Raw genomic sequence first — 20,164 nt, 5'->3', positions numbered from 1 at the left:
TGTTGTAGAATGGGTTTCTGCTGTGGGGGCATGTATACCGACTAGGTCGGAGAAGGGTCTGGTAGATGCTGGAGAGTGACTGCATCCTACTGTGGATATAATAGTAGTACGGGTACCTTTTATGTTGTCCAAGGAAAAAAACTTTTTTTTTACCTTACCTTGAGAATTGAAGTCGTCCGGTTGCTGCTACCCCCCGATTCTACTGCTTTTGTGCTGGTAGTGGTGGTGGTTGAGTGATTGCCTACCTGGTTAAGTTGATGCTACTTACTCCTTACCACCTACTACTCGAAGTTCTCCTACCGAGAAATACAACCTCCTTTTACACGCGGCCATCTCGACTCAAACAATGGCCTGGGAATAACATCCGACACACCATGATTAAAGCCAAGGTGCTTGTGTTTGCCATTCTGGTATACCCGATCAGTCTTTGGTCTGTTTGCGCGGGGTACTGGGTGTGCGTGGCTGCATACTATGGCTATAAGATTGGCAGGTCGTGTCTGGGTTTGGCGATACGTGGGTTTTACTTTCATTTTTCTTTTTTTAATTCCGCTTATTCGTTTCTTTTTGCGTCCTACGTGCTGACCAGGTTGTTATCGTTGTTGTTGGCAGGTTTTGACACATACTTGGGGACTGGCTGGTTGAGTAGGATTGTCAGTGTCTTGTTCATCTTACTGGTCCGGGGAATTTGTCTGGCTGTGGATGAGTACGTCGATTCAATGCGGAGAGGGTGGGAATGTCCGCCATCTGAGGTGAGGAAGCGGTTAGGTGAGTGTTCTAGCGAATCATTTGGTCTTTCTGGAGCATTGGGGAGATCAGGAGAAGGTCGTTAACTGATTTGCGCAGCTCTTGAGTCTATTTTAGAACCCCTGGTTGTTATACTTTCGGATCCTCCGATGTTTGATGCTGCGGTTGATAATGAAGCTGAAGAGTTTGAGGGACATACTGCAGATGATCGTGAAGCTGGAATGACCGGCTACGGGAAAGCCATGGATGACTCGACTGAGTATGCGGTTGGACCTGAAGTCTCTGATGACGGGACGAACTCGTGGGAAACCGTTGATTATAGCGATAGCCCCGTACGAGATTCCGAGTCCTGGATAGAAACGGTTGAGCGAGATGACGAGTATGAGGCCGAATATGGTGACTATTGTGAAGAGGAAAGTGAGAAACTCTTCAGCAACGATCCTGGAAGCCAAATGGATATCGATGACGGCGGCGTCTTCCTTCCTATGAGCATGTTTGACTATCCTGAAGAAGAGGTTCACTTTAGTGACCACGGATATACCGAGCACCAACAGGAAGAAGACACTGATGAAACATACGAGCTTGACATGATTACGACACAGTACGGGCAAATGGGTGTAAACAAGACCACAATAGAGAACAAAGAAGGTCCGTGGGGATCTGACACCTGCAGTGAATGTGATCAACCTGTATGGGAAAACGGGTCAACCTCCAACATGACCAACGCAGACTCTACCAGTTCCAAACTCCCAGCTGCTTCTGTGGCCGGCCCAGACGCGCAGGATACTGGGGCCACTGAGCCCGCCTGCATCGTTGAAACCACGAAACCTTTGACACTAGAAGATATGGCTGGCAGCTGGTGGGATGAGGTCCTAGAGGCTATGGAAATAGGGTTTGAGGAGGCAGAAGCGGTGTTTCAAAAGGCAGCAAGTGCAGGGTTCAAAGATATCGAGGTCGGTCCGGCTCTGGCTAAGGCAAAGAGTGCCCCGAGAAAAAGACGGCCCAAGAAGCCAGAGAAACCACGAAAAGGGCCAGCTAACCGCAACCCCGACTGCACCGACCCAGAGAAGGACTTCTTTGATGTGTGTTGGAGCATCCTCAATGAGACAGGCCTGGTGGGAGAGTATATGAGGGACAGAATGCTGGTGAGTGTCTCGTCTCAGATTTGACCCAAAGCATAATGAGTACTGACGTGTTCGCTATGATAGCGGCGAACCTACCATAACGCCCATACCAAAGGGCATCCCAAGAAAAAAAGAAACCACGGAAGGTTGAGAAAGCGTGAATGTTATCTCTGCTGTGGCTGTCAGAAGCCCATCAAATGAGAGGATTCAGAACTGTGACATTGCTCTCTCCTTCGCACATGTTTCGCTTGGATTGTTCTTGATTATCATGGCTGCTAACGATACATAAAATCCTTCCTCTGTTAGATTTAATCAGTGTCTCAATTCTATGTTGTACCTCTTCTGTGAAACGAGTTGGACAAGCAAAGAAAGAGGAAGAGATGGAACTGTGGGATGGATGGATAGCATGTGACGGCATGACATAATCGCGTCGGCCACGATTTCTCCAGCTTCAACTTTCCTTCAACTGAACTCCTCTCTTGACCATCTTGTTTTGCTTTGTTCTAGCCATTGGCTTGACCTGTCACATATCTAACTCGCTGAATATCTGAATTGGTGTTACCGGAAGCTTCATCCCCTCATCTACCCACATAACTTACTCCGCACCGACCCTCCGACCTCCGATCCCCACTCCGCAATATCTTCTCCCTCGCCGATGCTCCATCCATAACCTCACATCAACCAATCCACCTCCCCCGCAGAGAATCACCACCATGGCGCACTCTAAGCGCAACACCTCTCTTCCACACTTTACCTCCTACGAGCGCGATCTCCTCAAATCAAGCTGGGGCACCAAACGCGGCGTCATCGGCCGCGACTCTTTCCTCCCATTCGGCTCGTGTCGACTCTGCCTACACCCGGCGCGGGAACCCGTCGTCGCCTGCGCCACCAACGGAGATCTCTTCTGTCGCGAATGCGCCATCAGCGATCTTCTCGCCCAACGACAGGAGATCAAGCGCCTTGAAAAGGAACGCGATGAAGCCAAAAAGCGTCTTGCAGAAGAGGAGGAGCGGGCATTAGATGAAGCGCGAACACGGGAACTCCGTGATTTTGAACTAGTGAGCATGGGGTTAGATGCAGCAGCGAAGAAAAACAACGGGTCAAGCCAATCACAGAATGACGAGAGCTCCAAGAAACGGAAAGCAGATACTACAGAAGCATTGGCTGCTTTCAAAGCGCGAGAGGTAGAAGTGGACGGGAAGCGGAAGAAGGTGTTCGAGTTGGATGATAAAGAGATGGCTAGAATTGCGCGCGAGGAGCAGGAACGCTTGAAGAATGAGCTGAAGAAAGAAAAGGTCTACTACTATTGTCAAATCCCCCCTTGGTAAGAAGCTCACTGACCATCCCCAGGAAGCAAACAAATCAGCCCTCCCATCCTTTTGGGTCCCCTCGCTCACACCCACCACCGACCCGAACGAAATCGCCGCCAACAAAACCATTAAACTAACACCCATTTGCCCTGCTTCTACCGACTCCAACCGCCACAGCTACTCCCTCAAATCCTTAGTCGAGGTGCACTTCACCGAAGAAAAGACCTCCGATGGCTCCCCGGCCCGTGTCTGCCCAAGCTGCAAGAAAACACTGACGAACGGGCTCAAAGCAATGCGTATGATTACCGCCTGACCCACCGCATATTTCCTTCAACGCGCATACTAACCTAATCCTACTACATCCAGTTACGAAACCCTGCGGCCATGTCATCTGCCAACCATGCGTCAACAAATTCATGACTCCGCACGATGCGCCGGACCCGCACGCCTCGAAAGAAGAACAGGAGCAGACCGCTGCCCTGCATGGGCGAATTCTATGCTACGTCTGCGAGACGGATGTCACGCCGTCAAGTGACAGTAACAAGGAATCCGCGTCGTCGGGGAAAAAGAAAAAGAAGGATAAGGAGGGTATCCGGCCTGGCTTGGTGGAGGTGAGCTCCGAAGGGACAGGGTTTGCGGGGAGAGGCGGGAATGTTGCGACTAAGTCGGGGGTTGCCTTTCAGTGTTGATATGGTCTGCTTACGAGTCTGGTTTGGCGTGGAGTTGGTGAGTGGTTGATGGGTTCAGTGGGTGTGTATAAACCCGCGTTGGGGCGCAGAAGTTGGGTTATCAACAGGCTGCCTAGACAGCGCTATGGCTATGTCTATATCTATATCTATATCTATACGACCCGGGTTAAACACATCATGTGCGATCAATATGTATACAATATAGATGCAATGTCAATCTATACAGAGCCGAAATCGACCTAAGGATATCCCAGGCCATGCAAAGGGAATAATGATAAGTCTAGAATACAAAAGGAGACCCTTCCCTTCCAACTCACTATCCACACACCCTCCATCTCTCAATGTACACCACCATACCAGATCTATTTCTTCTTGCTGGCATTGTTAAACTCCCTCACAACAACATCACACTTAACCTCCTGACACAGTCTCTTCCTGCGTCCAGCATCCAATTTGGCCGCAAACTCCAGACCACTAGCCCGCTCCACAGCCTCAAGCGGCACCTCAAACTCCGTCAAGCGCTTATCATTCGAGATCCTAGCATTAGGGAGCACAAACGCGCCCAGCGCAACCTTACCCGCCGTAGCGGGGCCCTCCTCCGCATACACGACCTTGTAGAAGTGGGTCGGGACAGCAACATTGGGCGGGTTTCCAATAACCTCATACGAGACACGCCACTTTCCATCCTGATCGCGGTGCGGCAAGTAAAGAGGACCAGTAACCACGCGCACGGAGGGGTACTTCTTCGTCAAGTCACGGCAGAACTCCTCAAAGTGGGCCCAGTAGTCGCGGTTGAACCCCTCGCCGACCTGCGGACACATGTTCGACAGCGCGAAGGTAGCGTCCATGGCGTCCTGCGACCATTTGGCGTCCGCGGCGGGCACCTGGTGGCCGCGATCGTAGCCGGAGCGGAAGTAGTCGGACAGTTTGGCGCGGAATAGCGGCGGGATCGTGGTGTCTTCGAAGAATGTGCTGCCCTTGCGGTCGGCGTTCTTTTGCGCCAGAGACTGTGGGGTGATGTGTTCGGCCACCCAGGATGGGTTGCGTGTGCGACGGTCGTAGGCGCCGGCTAGGGGCGCCGAGAGGAGAGTGTCGGCTACCGGACCGGGGAAGCCATATTGGTAGATGCCGGCTGGGTCGACGGGGGAGCCGCTGGTTGGGGTGGGTTTGGGGGCGAGAGAGGGAGCGGCGGGTTGAGGGGCGGGGAGTTTGGAGGAGGTGGTGGTCGGAGGGTGAGGAGGGAGTTGTTGTTGGGGGAGTGGTTGCTGCTGCTGTTGTGGTTGGGGTCGAGGAGTGTAGAAGAGAGCCGTCAGACCGGCGCCCGTGGCGGCACTGGCGGCGGCGATGGCCGCGAAGGTGGCCTTGGACATGGTTGGCGGTGGTGGAGGGAGGGAGGGAGGATGTCCAAGGAGAAGAGGAGAGGAGAGGGAGGATAAGGATGAAAGAGATGGATGGATAGAATCGGGACGGAGAAAAAAGTGGATTGCCGAAGAGAGTAAAATTGATGCTGAAGCGGAGACCAATCAGCGGGCAGCAATCAGATGATCGGGAAGTATAGCCTGAATGGTCCCAAAAGGGTAATCTACAAACACCGTGTCACTGGTAAGTTTTGGTCTTCACTTGTCTGGATGAATACAACTGCCACTGGTGACTGTCTGTGAGTTGGGATGATGAAAAGGAATGACCGGAAATTCCCTAACAGCTGCTTCGAGACTTCTATATATGCTATGCCAGCTTCGATGTCACGCTGGTCGGATGATCACCGTGTGCAGATGACCTACTGACCATGATGAAATGCCCCGGACTCCACAGAGCATTCCCTGCAGCTATAAGGTCACTGGCCAAGGCTCGGTGAAGGACAGGAGATTCCCTGCAGTCGATCTAGAAGCATCCCAACTCTAAACAGGCAATTCCCGAGCAGCCTAGTAGTGAGCATTGAATCAACCCGTTCTACTAGTTGAGGCTATGTATTGTAATCAACTTTAATCCCCAGAATATGGCATCTATCATCCATTTACTCTTTTCTCTCACAGTCTGTGATTTGCACCATCCTTCTTCATTCCATAATCATGGAATATACACAGGCACGCCGCATCAATGTGGAAATCGTCCGGAAAATCAGCACGTCAGAAGACGAAATACTAGCAGATAAAATCGACTTTGACCTGAACATTAACAGTGTGCATCAGTGGTACGTTCAAGTTAGGGAAAAGCTCAAGAAATGGCATTTACAAGACCTTGTCAATCTAAAACTCCCTTATCCTCCTAAGGACGATTCCTCCACCTGGGAGAACTGGAAATATCTATCAAATTGCGTCAAAATCTACATACTTCACAACATACCAAAGGGGTATATCTTCGATCCTCGCTTTACGCCGCAGGCCACGAAATACGCCGACGTCCTATTTGAGACATGCCTCAAAATCGCCTCGACTCCCATTGCTAAAAATTTGGTGATACGGTACAGGGGTTTGATGGACTTTAGCCAAAGCGCTCCCCATGTTTTATACAAGGATGACGTTGAGTTGTTGGCAAGAATAATTTCATCGTGCAACGAGCTGGATCCAACGTTTATCTCGCCTCTTCAGGCTACTTGCATTCTGCTTTCGCGACTCTCAAAGCGAAACTCGGAAGGTGCTAACTACGCGCACATCGTCTATGCAAGGACTACCCCCAAGGAAGTCTCGAATATGACCTGGGACGACTTCAACAAGCTTTGGGAGGAGCTTTTGCATATGGGGATCCCTTGAGATTCTCAGGGTTGAGGCGAGGTTCTGGAAGTCATCTTGCTGAAGACGGAAATATGGAGAACGAAAATTGAAATCCAAGATGTCTTGCTGAAAGCAGCCCAACTCATTTTCTTGACTTGTTGATGCGTCTTTCTTGTACATAGTGCTATCATGGGATATTGTATGGCCATCATGATGGGCGGTCTATCTGTGACTGGGCTGTAGGCACGATCATGTTCATTTTCCGTCGCTTGTATTTAGCAGGCTTTAAGGTTGTCTTCATGTATAATCGGTGCGCATAATTGTTCTTGTAGCTAATATAGAAGACATGCTGGGGTTGACTTGCGTCTCTCAGGAGTAGTAATGATCTACGCTTGGCTATGCTTTGAAAATCTGGCAATGCTCCTCTACGTTCTTACATTACTACAACACTACACCCATATTGCACGAAGAAGATGACAAGCACATTACATTCTCGGACCAGGCCATCGCAAGATACATGCCATTGAACATCACCTCTGTCCCGGTCTGCCTAGCATGTTACCTGCATACATATGTCACCCCTCCTTCATCCGAATAGTCTACTAACACACAGCCATCACAAACCATTCTTTGTAGTTCCTCCCTATCCCAGATTCCTTCCAACACTCGGACCCCACCATGTAAAGTATCAACCCTTCAGATACAGTGGTGCTGTCGCAAACAGACGTGACAATCGGTATAGGTCAGGCAGATGGCGGAATTGAAGCATCTAGGGTGAGAACAACGAAGTGGACGATTAGTGTCCTGAACATCATTAACGTCTCTCTTGTTGGTATTGGTATCACCTTGGTCTCCGGCATTGCCAGCCAGCTTCGTCTCTGCTTGCAGGGCCTCGACTTCAGCCACGGCCTGGTCCAACTCGGGACACAGAGAATCTGCAGCTATGGCAACCACGGTTCCGCTCTCATCTTTCAACATGTAGCCACCATCCTGATCGTACAGGACAGTCTCGGGATTTTCCCGGACTACTTGGTTGAGTTGCTCACGCGTCTCGACCACCTTCGCGCCCTGGGGAATGGGTGCGGTGTAGCGAGTGAGAGACATGGCGGAGCTTGAGGAGACGAGAATTAGAACCAGGAGTTTACCAAGAGATTGGATGGGAGACATGGTGGTTGCTTGATGTTGTGCTTTGGAGCGTACCTGCTTGGAAATAAAGATGATAGAGGGAGAAGAGGATGGAGATGAAAACAATCCTCGAGTCGGTCTGGGGGCGGCGATTGAGGGTGCTTTTATATTGGAGCTGAGGAGACTGTCTTGCTAGCAAAGCGATGCCAGTGAGTAGTTGATTCTGATGCTTGTGTAGCCCAAGTTGAGAGGGGAAGTGTCTTCGATCGAATCGAATTGATGCTTTTCTAGTGCTGGTTGCCTGCCATCATGTGACGGAACCCCCTGTACGTCACTCGACGCCGAGGGATAGACTTTGGGTGCCTTTCACGTTGCACTTTATTCATGGATGGTTTGGCCGGTGCGACAATGTCTCTCGAAACCGCGGCTTGCGTGGTTGCACTGCTCGGGGCATAATCCACGTTGTTATATCAACTTGGCTCGTCTTAGCTTTCTCCTTCTCTCCTGACTACTGACTTTTCTCCGACAATTACTTCATGATTTGTCAACAGGTGTCTGATATCTAATGCGGTTGCATTTGTACCACTTCTATATGCTCCGGACAGTGGCAGCAGGTACAGGCTTATCTGATAATTGTGCAGGGGAAATCAGCCTGCAGGAGAGTCATGGACTGGAGAGCCACTGCGTCAGTCATACACAATTGGCCATCCGAAAGATAGCAAGCATGGATATTCTTCTCTTGTCAACAATTATCTCGCCTGGTTTGACAGGCTATACACAAATGACTACCCAGGGCAAGAATGACACTCTTCTGCTTCTCAAGACTCCGTCATTTAGAGTCAAATGGATGGTACTTCGGGTTCCGATTCAAGATTTGGGGTCTGACATGTACCAAGAAGAAGAACTATAAATGCTTCCTAAGGGCTTGGCTTATAAAGCTACTCAGAGGCATTGACCACTGGGAAGGATATGCCATCATGAGGTATGGCTGTCATTCTTGGAATCTGGAGTGCTACTGGTGACTGACGATCAACTAAAATCTTAGGCTAACTCGCGCCAACCATTCATGCGGCCCTCAGATCCTCTTACGCCCCATAGTCCCACGCCAATGCAACCGGCAACGCCGAAATACTTCCCCTCGCCGCTATGTCATCTAGCTTCTGCGAGAGTGCGCTTCTCGTTGGGAATGGAACATTTACCTAAGGTTACCTTCGGACTGGTTGAGGGCTGAGTGTGTCTGCTCTCTGGATACTACGTTTCGTTCGCTAGAACGCATGATTATATACGTCTGTGGAATTTAACGTAAACAGCACCCCAGCTTCTGGATCATGCATTTTTACTGCAAAGCGGACGTATGCCTCCAGAAAAGATGATTCGCTTGCACAACGAGAGATGCCTTTCGCAGAAATTTGCTAGCAGTTTCGAATAATGGAACTCAGCCTCCGAGGTAAATCAGACGTCTAGTAGAAGTTTAGTTCTCGATAGCTGGCAGTCTACATCACATTACCATTTTCATGAGCAGGAACCACAAGGTAAAGTCTACTTTACGCCTTCCGCTCTAGCTGATGAATTGGAGCTCCCATACCGCCAACCATGTTGCGCGTCGCATGCATGGGCTCACTTCCAGGGAGGACGTACATACTACTATACGCTTATCACGGACTCCGAGCCATTCAGGGCTGTTGCCTGGCGCTGGCGCTGGGAAAATATCGTAAGTTTAGACACACTGCTACGTGACTCGCCATGGCCTATTGCATTGCTGCAGCTCATGGCCCGATGAGAAATTAGTCTGGGGACCTTGGAGTCTGGTGGTTAGCGAACAGGGGCGTTGAAGGCGCGATGAGTTGTACAAGGGGCTCGGGAGGGGGACGAGCTCCGAGCAGCGTATTATCATCTCCCTTAAGACCTGGTAGTTTAAACCTCGCCCGAGTGGCTCCTCGATAAACCTCTCCAACGGTGCTGCAGAGATGCAGTGGAAGCACGATTCGTTGGCTGCAGGCAAGGGAGGAAAAAGAAAGAAGTTCAAGTGGAACAAAGCCGCTGTTTGGATCAAAGCAGAGTTGTTGCCCGCAAGGTCCCCAGGTTATCTAATCGCCCGCCGCGTGACATGATATCATGAAATCCAAGGCTCCCCCAAACTCTCTTTCCTTTCCCCTTTGAAAAAGTCTCGTTCTTTCTTCCCCGTCAGAGTCTTTTCGCTGGCATTGATTGCTGGCATTCTCGCCTTCTATTCATCATGGCTGCCAGCAATGACCTCCGGGGCTGGGTCATGAGCGCCGTGTCAGGCGTGGGTAAGTCTTTCTTCTGTATAGTACTTGGTTTTGCTAGCTAACATAATCCAGCTTGTGTCTTGGGATCGGCTGTCATTTGTGTGGATCTTGTTTTACGGCGATTGTCCCGCCGCAAAAGCTTCCAGATCGTCCATAACAATGGCTTCTTATCTGCGTCACTGAGTCTAAGCGCGGGCGTCATGGTATTCCTCTCTAACCAGTTGACCCTAACTTTGGCACCATGCTGACCGCGCTAGCTTTACACTTCTCTCTATAGCATGCTGCCTACTTCTCATCGGTACCTGACTCGAGCTGGCTTGTCCCCCTCGCTTGCTGCATACGTGCTTATCGGTCTCTTTCTGGCGGGCGCGGTCATCATCCGTTTGGCATCGGCACTATTGCATCGCTACATACCGTCACATGTCGTCGACTGTGCTCATACCCATGAGCCACACCCCACCTCCGGTCATGAACACGGGGGCAAGCCAGACGGTCATTTACACTCCCACGGCCCTAACCATCTGAATGAGCGGACTCCTCTTTTGACTCACAAGTCTTCCCCGGCCACTGTGACCGTCCCCGCTGCTGGTGAAGACCCAGGCGCACTTGTGCGAAGGGAATCCCTGCATATCCGCTTGACACGACGCATTAGTCGTCTGGTTGGCGGAGTCAAATCACATTGCGATGAGAATGGTCCCTGTTTTGGCTTCTCGCAGGCGTGCGGGCACGAATGCACCAAGACCCTCGAGGGACCGGAAATCTCTGTCCTGGATGACGGCACCGTGCGCCCGCCGCTGCCGCACCCCCACAGCATATCCGTGCAAGTGGACTCGGCACGACTAGATGATCTGGAGGCAAACCTGCCATCCTCGCAAATTCGACGTCAAGAGGCGAGTTCCTCTTCTTCCCGGACCGGTCTTCTTGACGACCAGGATGTGGCACCTGAAGACGGGACGAAGCCGCCACCCAATCCCCAACACCATCACCATGTGCCACAGAACGCCTTTCTCTCCATCGGTCTGCAGACTTCGATAGCGATTGCGCTGCACAAGTTGCCGGAGGGGTTTATCACCTATGCAACGAACCATGCGAGCCCGACTTTAGGTCTCACGGTTTTCTTGGCTCTTTTCATCCACAACATCAGCGAAGGGTTCGCCATGGCCTTACCACTGTATCTCGCGCTGCATTCGCGCGGCTGGGCCATGTTCTGGTCAAGCTTGCTAGGTGGCATCAGCCAACCTGCAGGCGCTGCGCTGGCAGCTCTCTGGATATGGGGTGCTCGACGTGCTAATGGCGACGACGCCGCTGGCCCGTCCTGGGGTGTCTACGGCGGTATGTTTGCCGCGACGGCGGGCGTCATGATCTCAGTTGCTCTGCAGCTGTTCAGCGAAGGTCTTACCTTAACTCACAATCGAGGAATGTGCACTGGGTTCGCTATTGGAGGAATGGTTCTGATGGGGCTCAGTTTCGCCCTGACCGCATAGTCATACTAAACGGCGTTGGTGGTAAAAAGTATTTCAATATGCAGCGCATCCTTATACTAGAACACTTAGTCAAGAGATAGCATTCCTGGCGTTAGGCTTATGATTAGGAACGAGTAACGAAAGAATATATTGTCTCACTACTGTCCGCTTGCCACTACCATTTAAGTACCCGAAGAATCATACCATTCCAGTATAACCGCCAATCATTCATTATATCATACACTATACAGGATCCATATCCAACGCCAGCCATATGCAATCTACCACACGCAAAGTAGACAATCACGCCTTCTTCGCAGCAGCCTCGCGCTCCCTCTTTCTGGCCAAATACCTCTCCTTCGCACTCATCACATCCCCCTCCGTCTTGCGACTGCGACTCCGCTCCGCAATCTCCTTCTGCCGTGCCGCCTCGGCCTCCTCCTCCTGTCTCGCCCGCTCCTCCAACTGTGACGCAATCATCTCCGTCTGGCGCGCACGCTGCCCACCCCGTTCGGCCTGCTTCTGCGCCCCAAACCTTGAAGCCTGCACCGCAGCCCTCGATGCCGCCGCAGCCGCCGCATCCCTCTCCTTCTGGGTCTGCTTCGGCTTCGGTGCAACATTCAACCCCGCCGACAACAACTGCCTCTTATCCACCACCTGTCCCTCATCATTAACCGCAATATGCGCCCCCTTGGCATTCAACTCCTCCGCCATCTGCGCCTCACTCTTCTCCTTCTTCTCCTCCCCTTCCTCCTCACCCACACCACCCTCCTTCACCTTCTTCGCCGCCTCCTCCGCCGCCTTCACAACAGCCTCATGCCTCTCCTCCCCACGCGACAACATATCCCGATAAAAGTCCACCATCCCAGACCCCCCATTCTTCTTCCGTCTCTCCTCCTCCTCCTTCTCCCGCGCCTCTTCCTCCGCCTGCACCCGCCGCAATTCCTCCTGCTGCGCCTTATACGCCGCCGTCACGAACTTCTCCTTGTCCGCGAACTCGTCGCCCTCGGCTTCGCGCTCCTTCGCGAGCAGACGATCCCGCGCTCGCATTTGATCCCGTTTGCGGATCTCCGCGCTGCGCAGCAACGACGTCATGTATTTCGGCACGGTCGAGCCGCTCTCACTATCCGAGGCCTTCTTGTCCTTGTTCGGTTTCGCATGTAGGCTGTCGTACACCGCGTCGTAGGAGTAGATCGTAGGGTCGAGTTCGGAGGCTTCGGCCGCGTGTTTTCGGCTGCTGTGGAGGGCGGATAGGTTCGTGTAGGGTTTTGTGGTGTCGATGTCTTTGGACTTGGGTTTGGGTTTGCTGCTCGTGGAGGGGTTGAGGCCGTAGGTGGGGGTGTTTGTTGCTTCTCCTTCTTCTTCGTCGGAGGCGTCCGCGAATATAGAGCTCTTGTTGAGCGGTTTCATGTTCGGTGGTTTGGGTGCGCCGGACGATGATGATGCGCCGGGGGCGAGGAGCTTGCGTTTCGCGGGGCGAGCTTCCTCTTCTTGGGTGTCGGTAGGAGTGAGGTCGTCGAGACCGCCTATAGTCGTGATTTCAATTGCGCCGCTGTCGCCGCCACTGCCGCTGCTGGGACCTTTCTTGACACTGGTAGTAGATTGGGGTTCATCGTCGTCGGAGTCGTCGCCGAAGATAGGTTTCTTGCGCTTCGGCGCGGGGGGTTTAGGTCGAGAGATGGGTTTGGAGGGGGCGTTGAGGCCGAAGCCTAGCTTTGGGGGAGGCATATTATCCCTTTGTTTTCCTTAGCCGAATTGATATGTAATCTCGTAATCTTAGAAGGATGAGTTGGAGGAAGATGAAGATGAAGCTAGTAGAAACCCATGATGCACGTCACGTGGACCCCTACTACCTACCCTTAACCTTCCCGACATTGATTTTCTTATCTTATCACACGTGACACATTACTTTACTCCCCTGGCCTGGGTCTTCCATCTCCGATTCCCCGAAAGCCACAAGTAAATACGTAGTTAGTTAGTTAACTACTAGTGGCCCGCAACACCACCCACAGGACAGACAACAACCCCAAGGACCCCAAGAATCAGGCCAAAACAAAAAAAAATGTCCTATTACTTCACGATCCTCTCCCCGACGGACGTGCCCTTGTTCAACATCGCCTTCGGCACATCCAAGTCCGGGGGCGACGGGATCGCTCGTTTCCGATTCCCGGATACAGCGCAGTACATGAATCAGTTTATTATCCATTCGAGTTTGGATATTGTTGAGGAGGCGCAGTGGATGAATGGGAATATGTATGTCTTCCTTTCTTCATATATGGTCACTATATGTGGGAATTGAAAAGCGCATGCTAATAATGATTGATTGATTTGTCTGGCAGGTACCTAAAACACATCGACACCTACCCCCCCGCATCAGCATACATCTCCGCCTTCTTGACCCCCTCCGGGGCAAGATTCCTGCTTTTGCATCAGCCGCCTCAATTAGCTTCGAATAGCGGTCAGGGGGCCGGTGGGAGTGGTTCGATGGGCGGGTCGATGTCCGGGTCGTTGTTGTTGGGGTCTGCGGGCGGGTCGTCGCGCGCGTCGGCGAGCTCGATAGCTAATAATCCGACGTCGCCGCAGACGGAGGAGGCGGTGCGGCAATTTATGACGGAGGTGTATGAGAATTATGTGAAGACGGTGATGAGTCCGTTTTATAGGCAGGGGATGGAGATTAAGAGTCCCGTGTTTAGGGGGAGGGTTACGGCTGCGGGGAGGAAGTGGTTATAGGGTTGATTTATTTGTGATTTGTTCTGATGCGGTTGTGGGTTGGTTTGGTTTGGTTGAGGCGTTTAGTGGTTACTGCTCTCTGTACATGGTGTTTGGAAGATACCAGATTCATATTCAATGTATGCATGTCCATAAATCGTATTCATAGCTTCGTTACTATTTCTTGTCCTTGTCCGTCCTGATGATGGCTCCTCTATCCCGGTGGCAGATCGTTCCTCCAATGTTGACAGCGCTGAATGATATCCCAGAGTTGATCCCGATAAAGTCAGAAGCCTCTGTGGGCGAGGAGTAGCAAAGAGGTAAAAGAAAAGAAAGCAAAAGTTGGACCATCTTCACGCCACCTATCATACCGTCATCTGCGGAGCCAGCTTCTTCACAGTCACGGCTTTAAAGTTCTCCACTGCATGCATCACGTCCTCTAGTTTGGCTACTGCCCCGAAGATACCTCCCTCCATCTTAACTGACTCGATGGCACTCACATGAAGGGACGGCTCACTGGCCGCAGTTCCGTCTTCCAGCACCACGCAGTCAAAGCCCCGGTCGTTGGCCTCGCGCATAGTGGTCGCAACGCACACATCGGTCGTTACACCTACTAACACCAGGTTCTTGATGCCGCGATTGCGGAGGATAAGTTCGAAGTCGGTATGTGCAAACGCGCTCCGCCCTGGCTTGTCGATTACCGGTTCCCCGTGGACTGGGTACAATTCGTCAACGGTGTCGTGACCCACCTCGCCACGTATCAGCAGACGGCCTAGGGGTCCGGGAGATCCAATCCCCATGCCAGAAGCATTGTTTTGTGAACGGTAGGCCTCTCTACTAGACAGCGTCGACAAATCGGGCCGATGTCCTGGACGACGTCAGTAATCGATAGGAAAAGAGAGGGAATGTCGAGACTTTCTCCTACCTTCCCGAGTGTGGTATATGGGAAAACCGGATGAACGGAATGCATTCAGCAGATGTTGTAATTTAGGAATTAGTGCCTGATTAGCCGATATGTCGTAGCCCTGAAGGCTCATGTATCCACCCGGCAAACAGACTGCGTTGGCATCCCATTAGTAAAAAGCTCAGCCAGGACCCACACGACCACATGGAATCATACGCACAGTCCTTTTGCATGTCAATAATTACTAACGCCGTCGTGTAGGGGGTCAGCGTCGCATCGTGCGGCCAATCGTAGGGTACCGCTGCGATCTGGCCCTTTCGGACCTTATGATGAGGGACCTGCCGAGGCTTTTCGACAATCGGGCCGTGGTTGTGTGTGGCGTTCAGAACAGTCAGCGTCCAAATCCCAGGAGTCCCAGCTGCAACTAGCATGAACGGGCAATCCATCAACCGGGATGTGCGCCGCCGCTTCCTAGTCTCCTCAGTGAGCCCGTTGCGTGGGCGATAGTGGCCCCCGCGATCGCATCGCAACCAGACCTTGGCAGTCCGCCCCGGTTTCTTTTCCGTGGGAGTGCTGGACGACTTGACTACGACGTTGTACCCATGAGCTTTTCCGTGTGCCTGCACTGCTGCAAGAAGCGTCGCCCTTTGAGGAAGATCACCACGATGTGAGTTATCAGATCCACTATGGAGCCACAGCGGACCGATCCGCTACCCGACGTGTGGCAAGGGGCACAGAGAGGGTGGGAAAGGAGGAGAGGGAGTGAACGGGGCCAAACTCACTTATCAGGATATGTCCCCTCTGGTGGGGGAAGTAGTTGCATGGACATGTCCGGAATATCTTGTAAGTCACTGGGTGCATCCAGGTTCAGATCGGTAGGATCCGCCATGGTGACAGATGGTGGGGAAGAGAGGGTCTGGCAGGACACATCAGCGTCATCAGACAGAGATCCATGACTCTCATTGGGACAGAGGATAGCGCGAGCAGGAAAAAATAAAATCAAGAACAGGAGGTCATCGTGTCCATGTGGGAAATTGGGGGGCCCCAGCGAGTGCGTGGAAGCACCTTCTTAAAACAGGGACGGGAACCGGGATTCAATGTGTGCGTGGATATAGCGTCACGACTGGTGTATGCCTTGGGGCCCCCGGGTTGTGGCGGGATCTCGAGCCAGAACACTGGGGTCGTGAGGGTCATAAAAGAGGAGCACATACGAGAGGAATGTCACACGCGGAGGCAAGTCTTGCCAAAAAGCAGTTTCTTCGAGCTCAGGTAGTGAAAAGGTCTCAACAGGGCGAAAGCAATCAGCAGGAGCACGGCTCCGGGAGGACAGAACGGCGTGGCAGGAGAAAGTGAGTGAGTGAGTCGCTGCCGTGTGTGTTCACAAACCATCACGTGACTGTGGCCCGTGCCCGCAGCTCTTCGGCTGTAGTCTTAAAAGCGCGTCTGCCTCTTCACTGTTCGCAACACTCATTCCTCTTCACTTCACACTTCGATGGCTCTTTTTATCCTCTCCAGCTGAGATTCTTCTTTCCATCTCGTCCCATCACTTGCCATCCCATACAAGCTCAGTGGTGGCTCTGTCTTCCATCAACTTCAGGTATAACAAGAAACACTCTGCATCTTCAAGGACATAAGGACATGCTAACATTCGAGTCAGATAAAAGAAAGGCAAAGAAGAAAGAAAACAAAACAGAAAACAAAGATGAAATGAAAGAAACTCAAAACAGCAACCGAACACGAGCCTCAGAAGAACAAGCTTATTCCTGCCTGTTCTCCTGGGGCTCGTGTTCGATGCTGTACTCAGCATGCTCGGGTACCTGAGCCAGAAAGCAATCCCCGGCGGGAGGGTATGGGCAGAGCTCCTCTTCGGCCTGCGTGGCGGACAACTGTGGCAAGATGTAGCTGTCATCTTCGGGCATATCTTGCGAGGAGAAGAACTGATAGCTTAGCCCCCCTGCCAACGTGTCGGCGGGGGGGTATGGCCACAGGTACTGGCCAAGTTGCGTGGCGGACGATTGTGGCATGGTGACCATGTCGTCTGCCAGAGTTGACCCCTCAGCCATGGCTGAGGGGTCAACTCTGGCCTCATCTTCGTTGTCGTTGCTGTCGTTGCTGTTGTTGGGGCTCGTTGGCAGGTTATCCTGCTCTTCAGACGATGGAGTGATGCCAGAGGGCACAAATTCTTCCGATTGATGTGCTGGAGATGAGTTATTGGGAGCACTTGATTCGCCCAATTCCTGGGCTTTTGAGGTTGAATCTTCATCATTTACGCGCAAAAATCCGAATCCGGTTTCACCAGTCAGCGCCAGGGTCTGTCTCAAGCCACCGTTCGGAAGAACAAGCCTGAAACATCCGCTGTTAGCCAAAATCCCACATTGGTGTCGGAGAACCTACTGTGTGTCACTCTCGGCCCACATCTCACCCTTGGACTTCTCGAACTTCAATCTGTGGGGGCAGTACGTCCCTTGGTGGTAAAATATGCAATTTGCACAGGCCGCCCTGTGCAGGGCTCGGCCACCAAGGCTAGGCGAAATTATGCATTTAGCGAAAGGGCCGAGGGTCTGGCATCTGTCACATCGCTCAACCTCCTCTCCTCGACGGTACAGCAAAGCCGCGGTGACAGCCTCTCTGTCTTTGATAGGTCTTTCGACGGGTTGGCCATTCTCAAGTTTCCACTCAAGGGGTCTAACAACGTCAAGCACGGTAGCAACTTGCTTGTCGAACTTGGTTATCTTCAGCTTGCTGATGGCCTCCAGCCTTGCGGCATCGTTCTGGGCTGGTGGTATGTGAGCAGAATGATACGAGATGTATGGGAGGCATCAGACCTTCAGGCAGACGCCGATAAACGTTTTTGGCCTCTTGCAGGGCGTCAGCAATACGTCTCTCCACCTCAGCGTTGTCGATGGCCGGCATCTTGTCAACTAGTCTGCTTCGACCAGATCTCAAGATTCGATACACAGAGAAAACGACACTAATACCGATCGAAACCTTCAAGCAAGCTTTCGTGATAGCCTAGTTACTATGATAACTGAGGGTATAAGAAGCGACTAACCAAGAAGCGTTAGCGTCAGAGAGAGGTGTTTTCGGGGGGAAGTGCTGGGCCACGTGTTGCTTTTAGATCATAACAGAAGCAGTGAATGGACTCTCACTGTGCCAGTCATGGCTCAAGGTTGTCCCAGCGAGTCAGAAGAAAGGAAAACTGTCCAGCAGACCCGCCGGGGTGCTCACAGTGCACTGTGTTGTGCACTCAGTTGGTGTGGTTGTTCAAGCACAAGGGCTAGTCAGTTCACGACTTCACTCTCCATCTACAGAATGTGCAATGGCCTATATTCATGTGAGGGAGATGCATTCATCGAGGTCAGAAGCTGGAGGGTGGTCACCAAGTGTCACAATGTACTGTTGATAATACTGTTGAATATCATACTCTCCAGGAGCCACACTACAATCACCAAACATCGCTAAAGATACTTTCTCATTCCGCCATAGCCTCCATCAATACAATCAAGTACTCAACCAAAAATGAACGATACCGACAAATGGGTAATCTCAGTATCTATCGACGCTATAGTAGTTTTGATGAGTCCAAATCAATACACCAAGCCCACCGATCTGAAGTCTCAACGAAGCCAACCTGCTACCCATCGTCCAGGTCATCTCCAGTCTTCCTTGTGTACTTTTCATGTAATTTTTGAAAGGGACAGTCCAGTCTAAGTGTCGATTACGCATATCTCTTTAGAGTTTATCCTTTTGTAGTATTCGAGCAAGCTAAACGATCTTCACTGGAGCCTTGGTAGCTACCACATTTCATAAATATTGAATGATTTACAACTCACCTGACAACTAACAATTCCAAGTCAATGTCAAAGCAACATGAATTGCCAGTGAAGTGGTAGCTCATGCCCAGCACGTGGGGAATCCGCCATGGAGAACAATCAAAGAAGCTGGAATCTCGTCTCTCTAGTGGCTCGTTTCTTGGATTAAGCAAGGACTACACAGGGTTCGGTGGTTCGAAGAGTATTAGGACGTTTATCATTGTACCATAACTCTTGGTGATATTAACCAAAGATAAGCTACTAGAATTGCGAATCCCAGGGGGTCTGCTGTCATCTGAAATATTGTTACGATGCAAGTTTAGTTTATCTCCGGAAATTGCTGCTCTAAGGTCATTATAAGTACTAGTGTGATCGGTTTCGAGTTCAGATACTATGGTTGTTGTATGTGTTTTCTGTTCTTCTTGAATTTGGGGGTGCATCACATTAGGCAGTTTTGAGACCCTTGTTTCAGATGGGATGATCTCTATGTAATCAAATTCGATCATTACGGGAAGCCAGTTCAAAACATACTGTATGGTTGAGGTACCGGGCTGTATTCACCCTGAAGGTTAGGGAGGATAGTATTACGATTTGAGAAGTCGGTTCTCGCATTTGACAAAGCCCAGAGAATCAATATCACAAATTAAAGCAGGATATTTGGCTGATGATATAGGTATTCACCCGGATTTCCATATTTCAAACTTTGTCCACGGGTTTAGGTCAATGACTTGAGCTTAATCTATGAATTCTAAATTTGGACGAGCATTCTGAGACATACTTCAATACGCAATAGGGAGTTGTCCATTAGTACCAGATACTATCATCTTTTAGTATAAGAAACAAGAGACCGAAGTACTCGTTGTCACGACCTAGATCTGGGTTGAGCAGAATAATATACAAAGAATGTTATTCTGCGGATATCATAAGGATCGTCACCCACAAACGCTTACGGACGCGAGCTCCACGTTCTGGTACTCGTGTTGGAGGGCCAGTATCGAGAGCGAAGTATGTATATGTGAGCTGGAATTCAAGCCTTTGGGTGGACCTGAGGTCTTGCGCAGCATCTATGTGAACGGTCTTCTTTTCGCTAGACCGTGGCGATGTTTGAAGGCAACAGCGCTGCGATGCAACCTTCAAATGAGGAAGAATGTTTCGGGTATAATACAGTAGGTCTTATAGCAGGTTATAATCGCAACCGCGACTGCGACCGTTCAATGGCTGCCAGCAGTCCTATCAGATCCGAGAATGCTCTTGGGATGCCTGATGGCCATCTGATTGGTGCGCAATGTTCACTGGCGGCCGA

General features: G+C 51.3%; 10 protein-coding genes across 10 annotated transcripts; 5 read left to right on the top strand and 5 right to left on the bottom strand.

Annotated features, from left to right (window-relative positions):
- Nucleotides 1-577: 577 nt before the first annotated feature.
- On the top strand, nucleotides 578-1,913 carry BO85DRAFT_409087 (uncharacterized protein; the record flags this gene model as incomplete). The annotated part of the gene is made up of 2 exons (XM_025657429.1): nucleotides 578-765; nucleotides 844-1,913. Exons 1-2 carry the CDS (start codon nucleotides 717-719, stop codon nucleotides 1,911-1,913), a joined length of 1,119 nt encoding a protein of 372 aa, XP_025509837.1. The 5' UTR covers nucleotides 578-716.
- A 668-nt stretch (nucleotides 1,914-2,581) lies between these two features.
- Nucleotides 2,582-3,867, top strand: BO85DRAFT_385197 (putative RING finger domain protein; the record flags this gene model as incomplete). Its single annotated transcript, XM_025656584.1, has 3 exons — nucleotides 2,582-3,163; nucleotides 3,198-3,474; nucleotides 3,545-3,867. 3 exons carry the CDS (start codon nucleotides 2,582-2,584, stop codon nucleotides 3,865-3,867), a joined length of 1,182 nt encoding a protein of 393 aa, XP_025509836.1.
- Nucleotides 3,868-3,924: 57 nt separating this feature from the next.
- On the bottom strand, nucleotides 3,925-5,534 carry BO85DRAFT_454467 (DNA/RNA non-specific endonuclease). Its single transcript, XM_025661293.1, has one exon. The coding sequence runs from the start codon at nucleotides 5,235-5,237 to the stop codon at nucleotides 4,230-4,232; it is 1,008 nt and encodes a 335-aa protein (XP_025509835.1). The 5' UTR covers nucleotides 5,238-5,534; the 3' UTR covers nucleotides 3,925-4,229.
- A 195-nt stretch (nucleotides 5,535-5,729) lies between these two features.
- Nucleotides 5,730-6,943, top strand: BO85DRAFT_508599 (uncharacterized protein). The gene has a single exon (XM_025664474.1). The coding sequence runs from the start codon at nucleotides 5,937-5,939 to the stop codon at nucleotides 6,615-6,617; it is 681 nt and encodes a 226-aa protein (XP_025509834.1). The 5' UTR covers nucleotides 5,730-5,936; the 3' UTR covers nucleotides 6,618-6,943.
- Nucleotides 6,944-7,282: 339 nt separating this feature from the next.
- On the bottom strand, nucleotides 7,283-7,939 carry BO85DRAFT_473098 (uncharacterized protein). Its single transcript, XM_025662600.1, has 3 exons — nucleotides 7,779-7,939; nucleotides 7,424-7,689; nucleotides 7,283-7,347 (listed from the first exon to the last, which is right to left on the bottom strand). Exons 2-3 carry the CDS (start codon nucleotides 7,680-7,682, stop codon nucleotides 7,322-7,324), a joined length of 285 nt encoding a protein of 94 aa, XP_025509833.1. The 5' UTR covers nucleotides 7,683-7,689; nucleotides 7,779-7,939; the 3' UTR covers nucleotides 7,283-7,321.
- A 1,697-nt stretch (nucleotides 7,940-9,636) lies between these two features.
- Nucleotides 9,637-11,605, top strand: BO85DRAFT_473097 (Zn(2+) transporter ZRT3). Its single transcript, XM_025662599.1, has 3 exons — nucleotides 9,637-9,994; nucleotides 10,046-10,176; nucleotides 10,231-11,605. Exons 1-3 carry the CDS (start codon nucleotides 9,940-9,942, stop codon nucleotides 11,455-11,457), a joined length of 1,413 nt encoding a protein of 470 aa, XP_025509832.1. The 5' UTR covers nucleotides 9,637-9,939; the 3' UTR covers nucleotides 11,458-11,605.
- On the bottom strand, nucleotides 11,572-13,220 carry BO85DRAFT_454464 (splicing regulator NSRP1-like domain-containing protein). The gene has a single exon (XM_025661292.1). It carries the CDS (start codon nucleotides 13,162-13,164, stop codon nucleotides 11,740-11,742), a length of 1,425 nt encoding a protein of 474 aa, XP_025509831.1. The 5' UTR covers nucleotides 13,165-13,220; the 3' UTR covers nucleotides 11,572-11,739.
- A 189-nt stretch (nucleotides 13,221-13,409) lies between these two features.
- On the top strand, nucleotides 13,410-14,415 carry BO85DRAFT_432681 (TRAPP subunit TRS20). The gene is made up of 2 exons (XM_025658392.1): nucleotides 13,410-13,689; nucleotides 13,776-14,415. The coding sequence occupies exons 1-2, from the start codon at nucleotides 13,499-13,501 to the stop codon at nucleotides 14,164-14,166; spliced, it is 582 nt and encodes a 193-aa protein (XP_025509830.1). The 5' UTR covers nucleotides 13,410-13,498; the 3' UTR covers nucleotides 14,167-14,415.
- BO85DRAFT_454461 (cysteine hydrolase family protein) lies at nucleotides 14,249-16,341 on the bottom strand. The gene is made up of 5 exons (XM_025661291.1): nucleotides 16,007-16,341; nucleotides 15,832-15,965; nucleotides 15,270-15,694; nucleotides 15,071-15,202; nucleotides 14,249-15,013 (listed from the first exon to the last, which is right to left on the bottom strand). The coding sequence occupies exons 1-5, from the start codon at nucleotides 16,010-16,012 to the stop codon at nucleotides 14,511-14,513; spliced, it is 1,200 nt and encodes a 399-aa protein (XP_025509829.1). The 5' UTR covers nucleotides 16,013-16,341; the 3' UTR covers nucleotides 14,249-14,510.
- Nucleotides 16,342-16,806: 465 nt separating this feature from the next.
- BO85DRAFT_443660 (DUF3716 domain-containing protein) lies at nucleotides 16,807-17,962 on the bottom strand (the record flags this gene model as incomplete). Its single annotated transcript, XM_025658885.1, has 3 exons — nucleotides 16,807-17,392; nucleotides 17,444-17,825; nucleotides 17,875-17,962. 3 exons carry the CDS (start codon nucleotides 17,960-17,962, stop codon nucleotides 16,807-16,809), a joined length of 1,056 nt encoding a protein of 351 aa, XP_025509828.1.
- Between the last annotated feature and the right edge of the window lie 2,202 nt (nucleotides 17,963-20,164).

Source organism: Aspergillus piperis (genome assembly GCF_003184755.1).
Source record: "Aspergillus piperis CBS 112811 unplaced genomic scaffold BO85scaffold_38, whole genome shotgun sequence".
Taxonomy (NCBI): domain Eukaryota; kingdom Fungi; phylum Ascomycota; class Eurotiomycetes; order Eurotiales; family Aspergillaceae; genus Aspergillus; species Aspergillus piperis.
The sequence above is the reverse complement of the archived record's forward strand: the minus strand, read 5'-3'. Positions and strand labels throughout refer to the sequence as shown.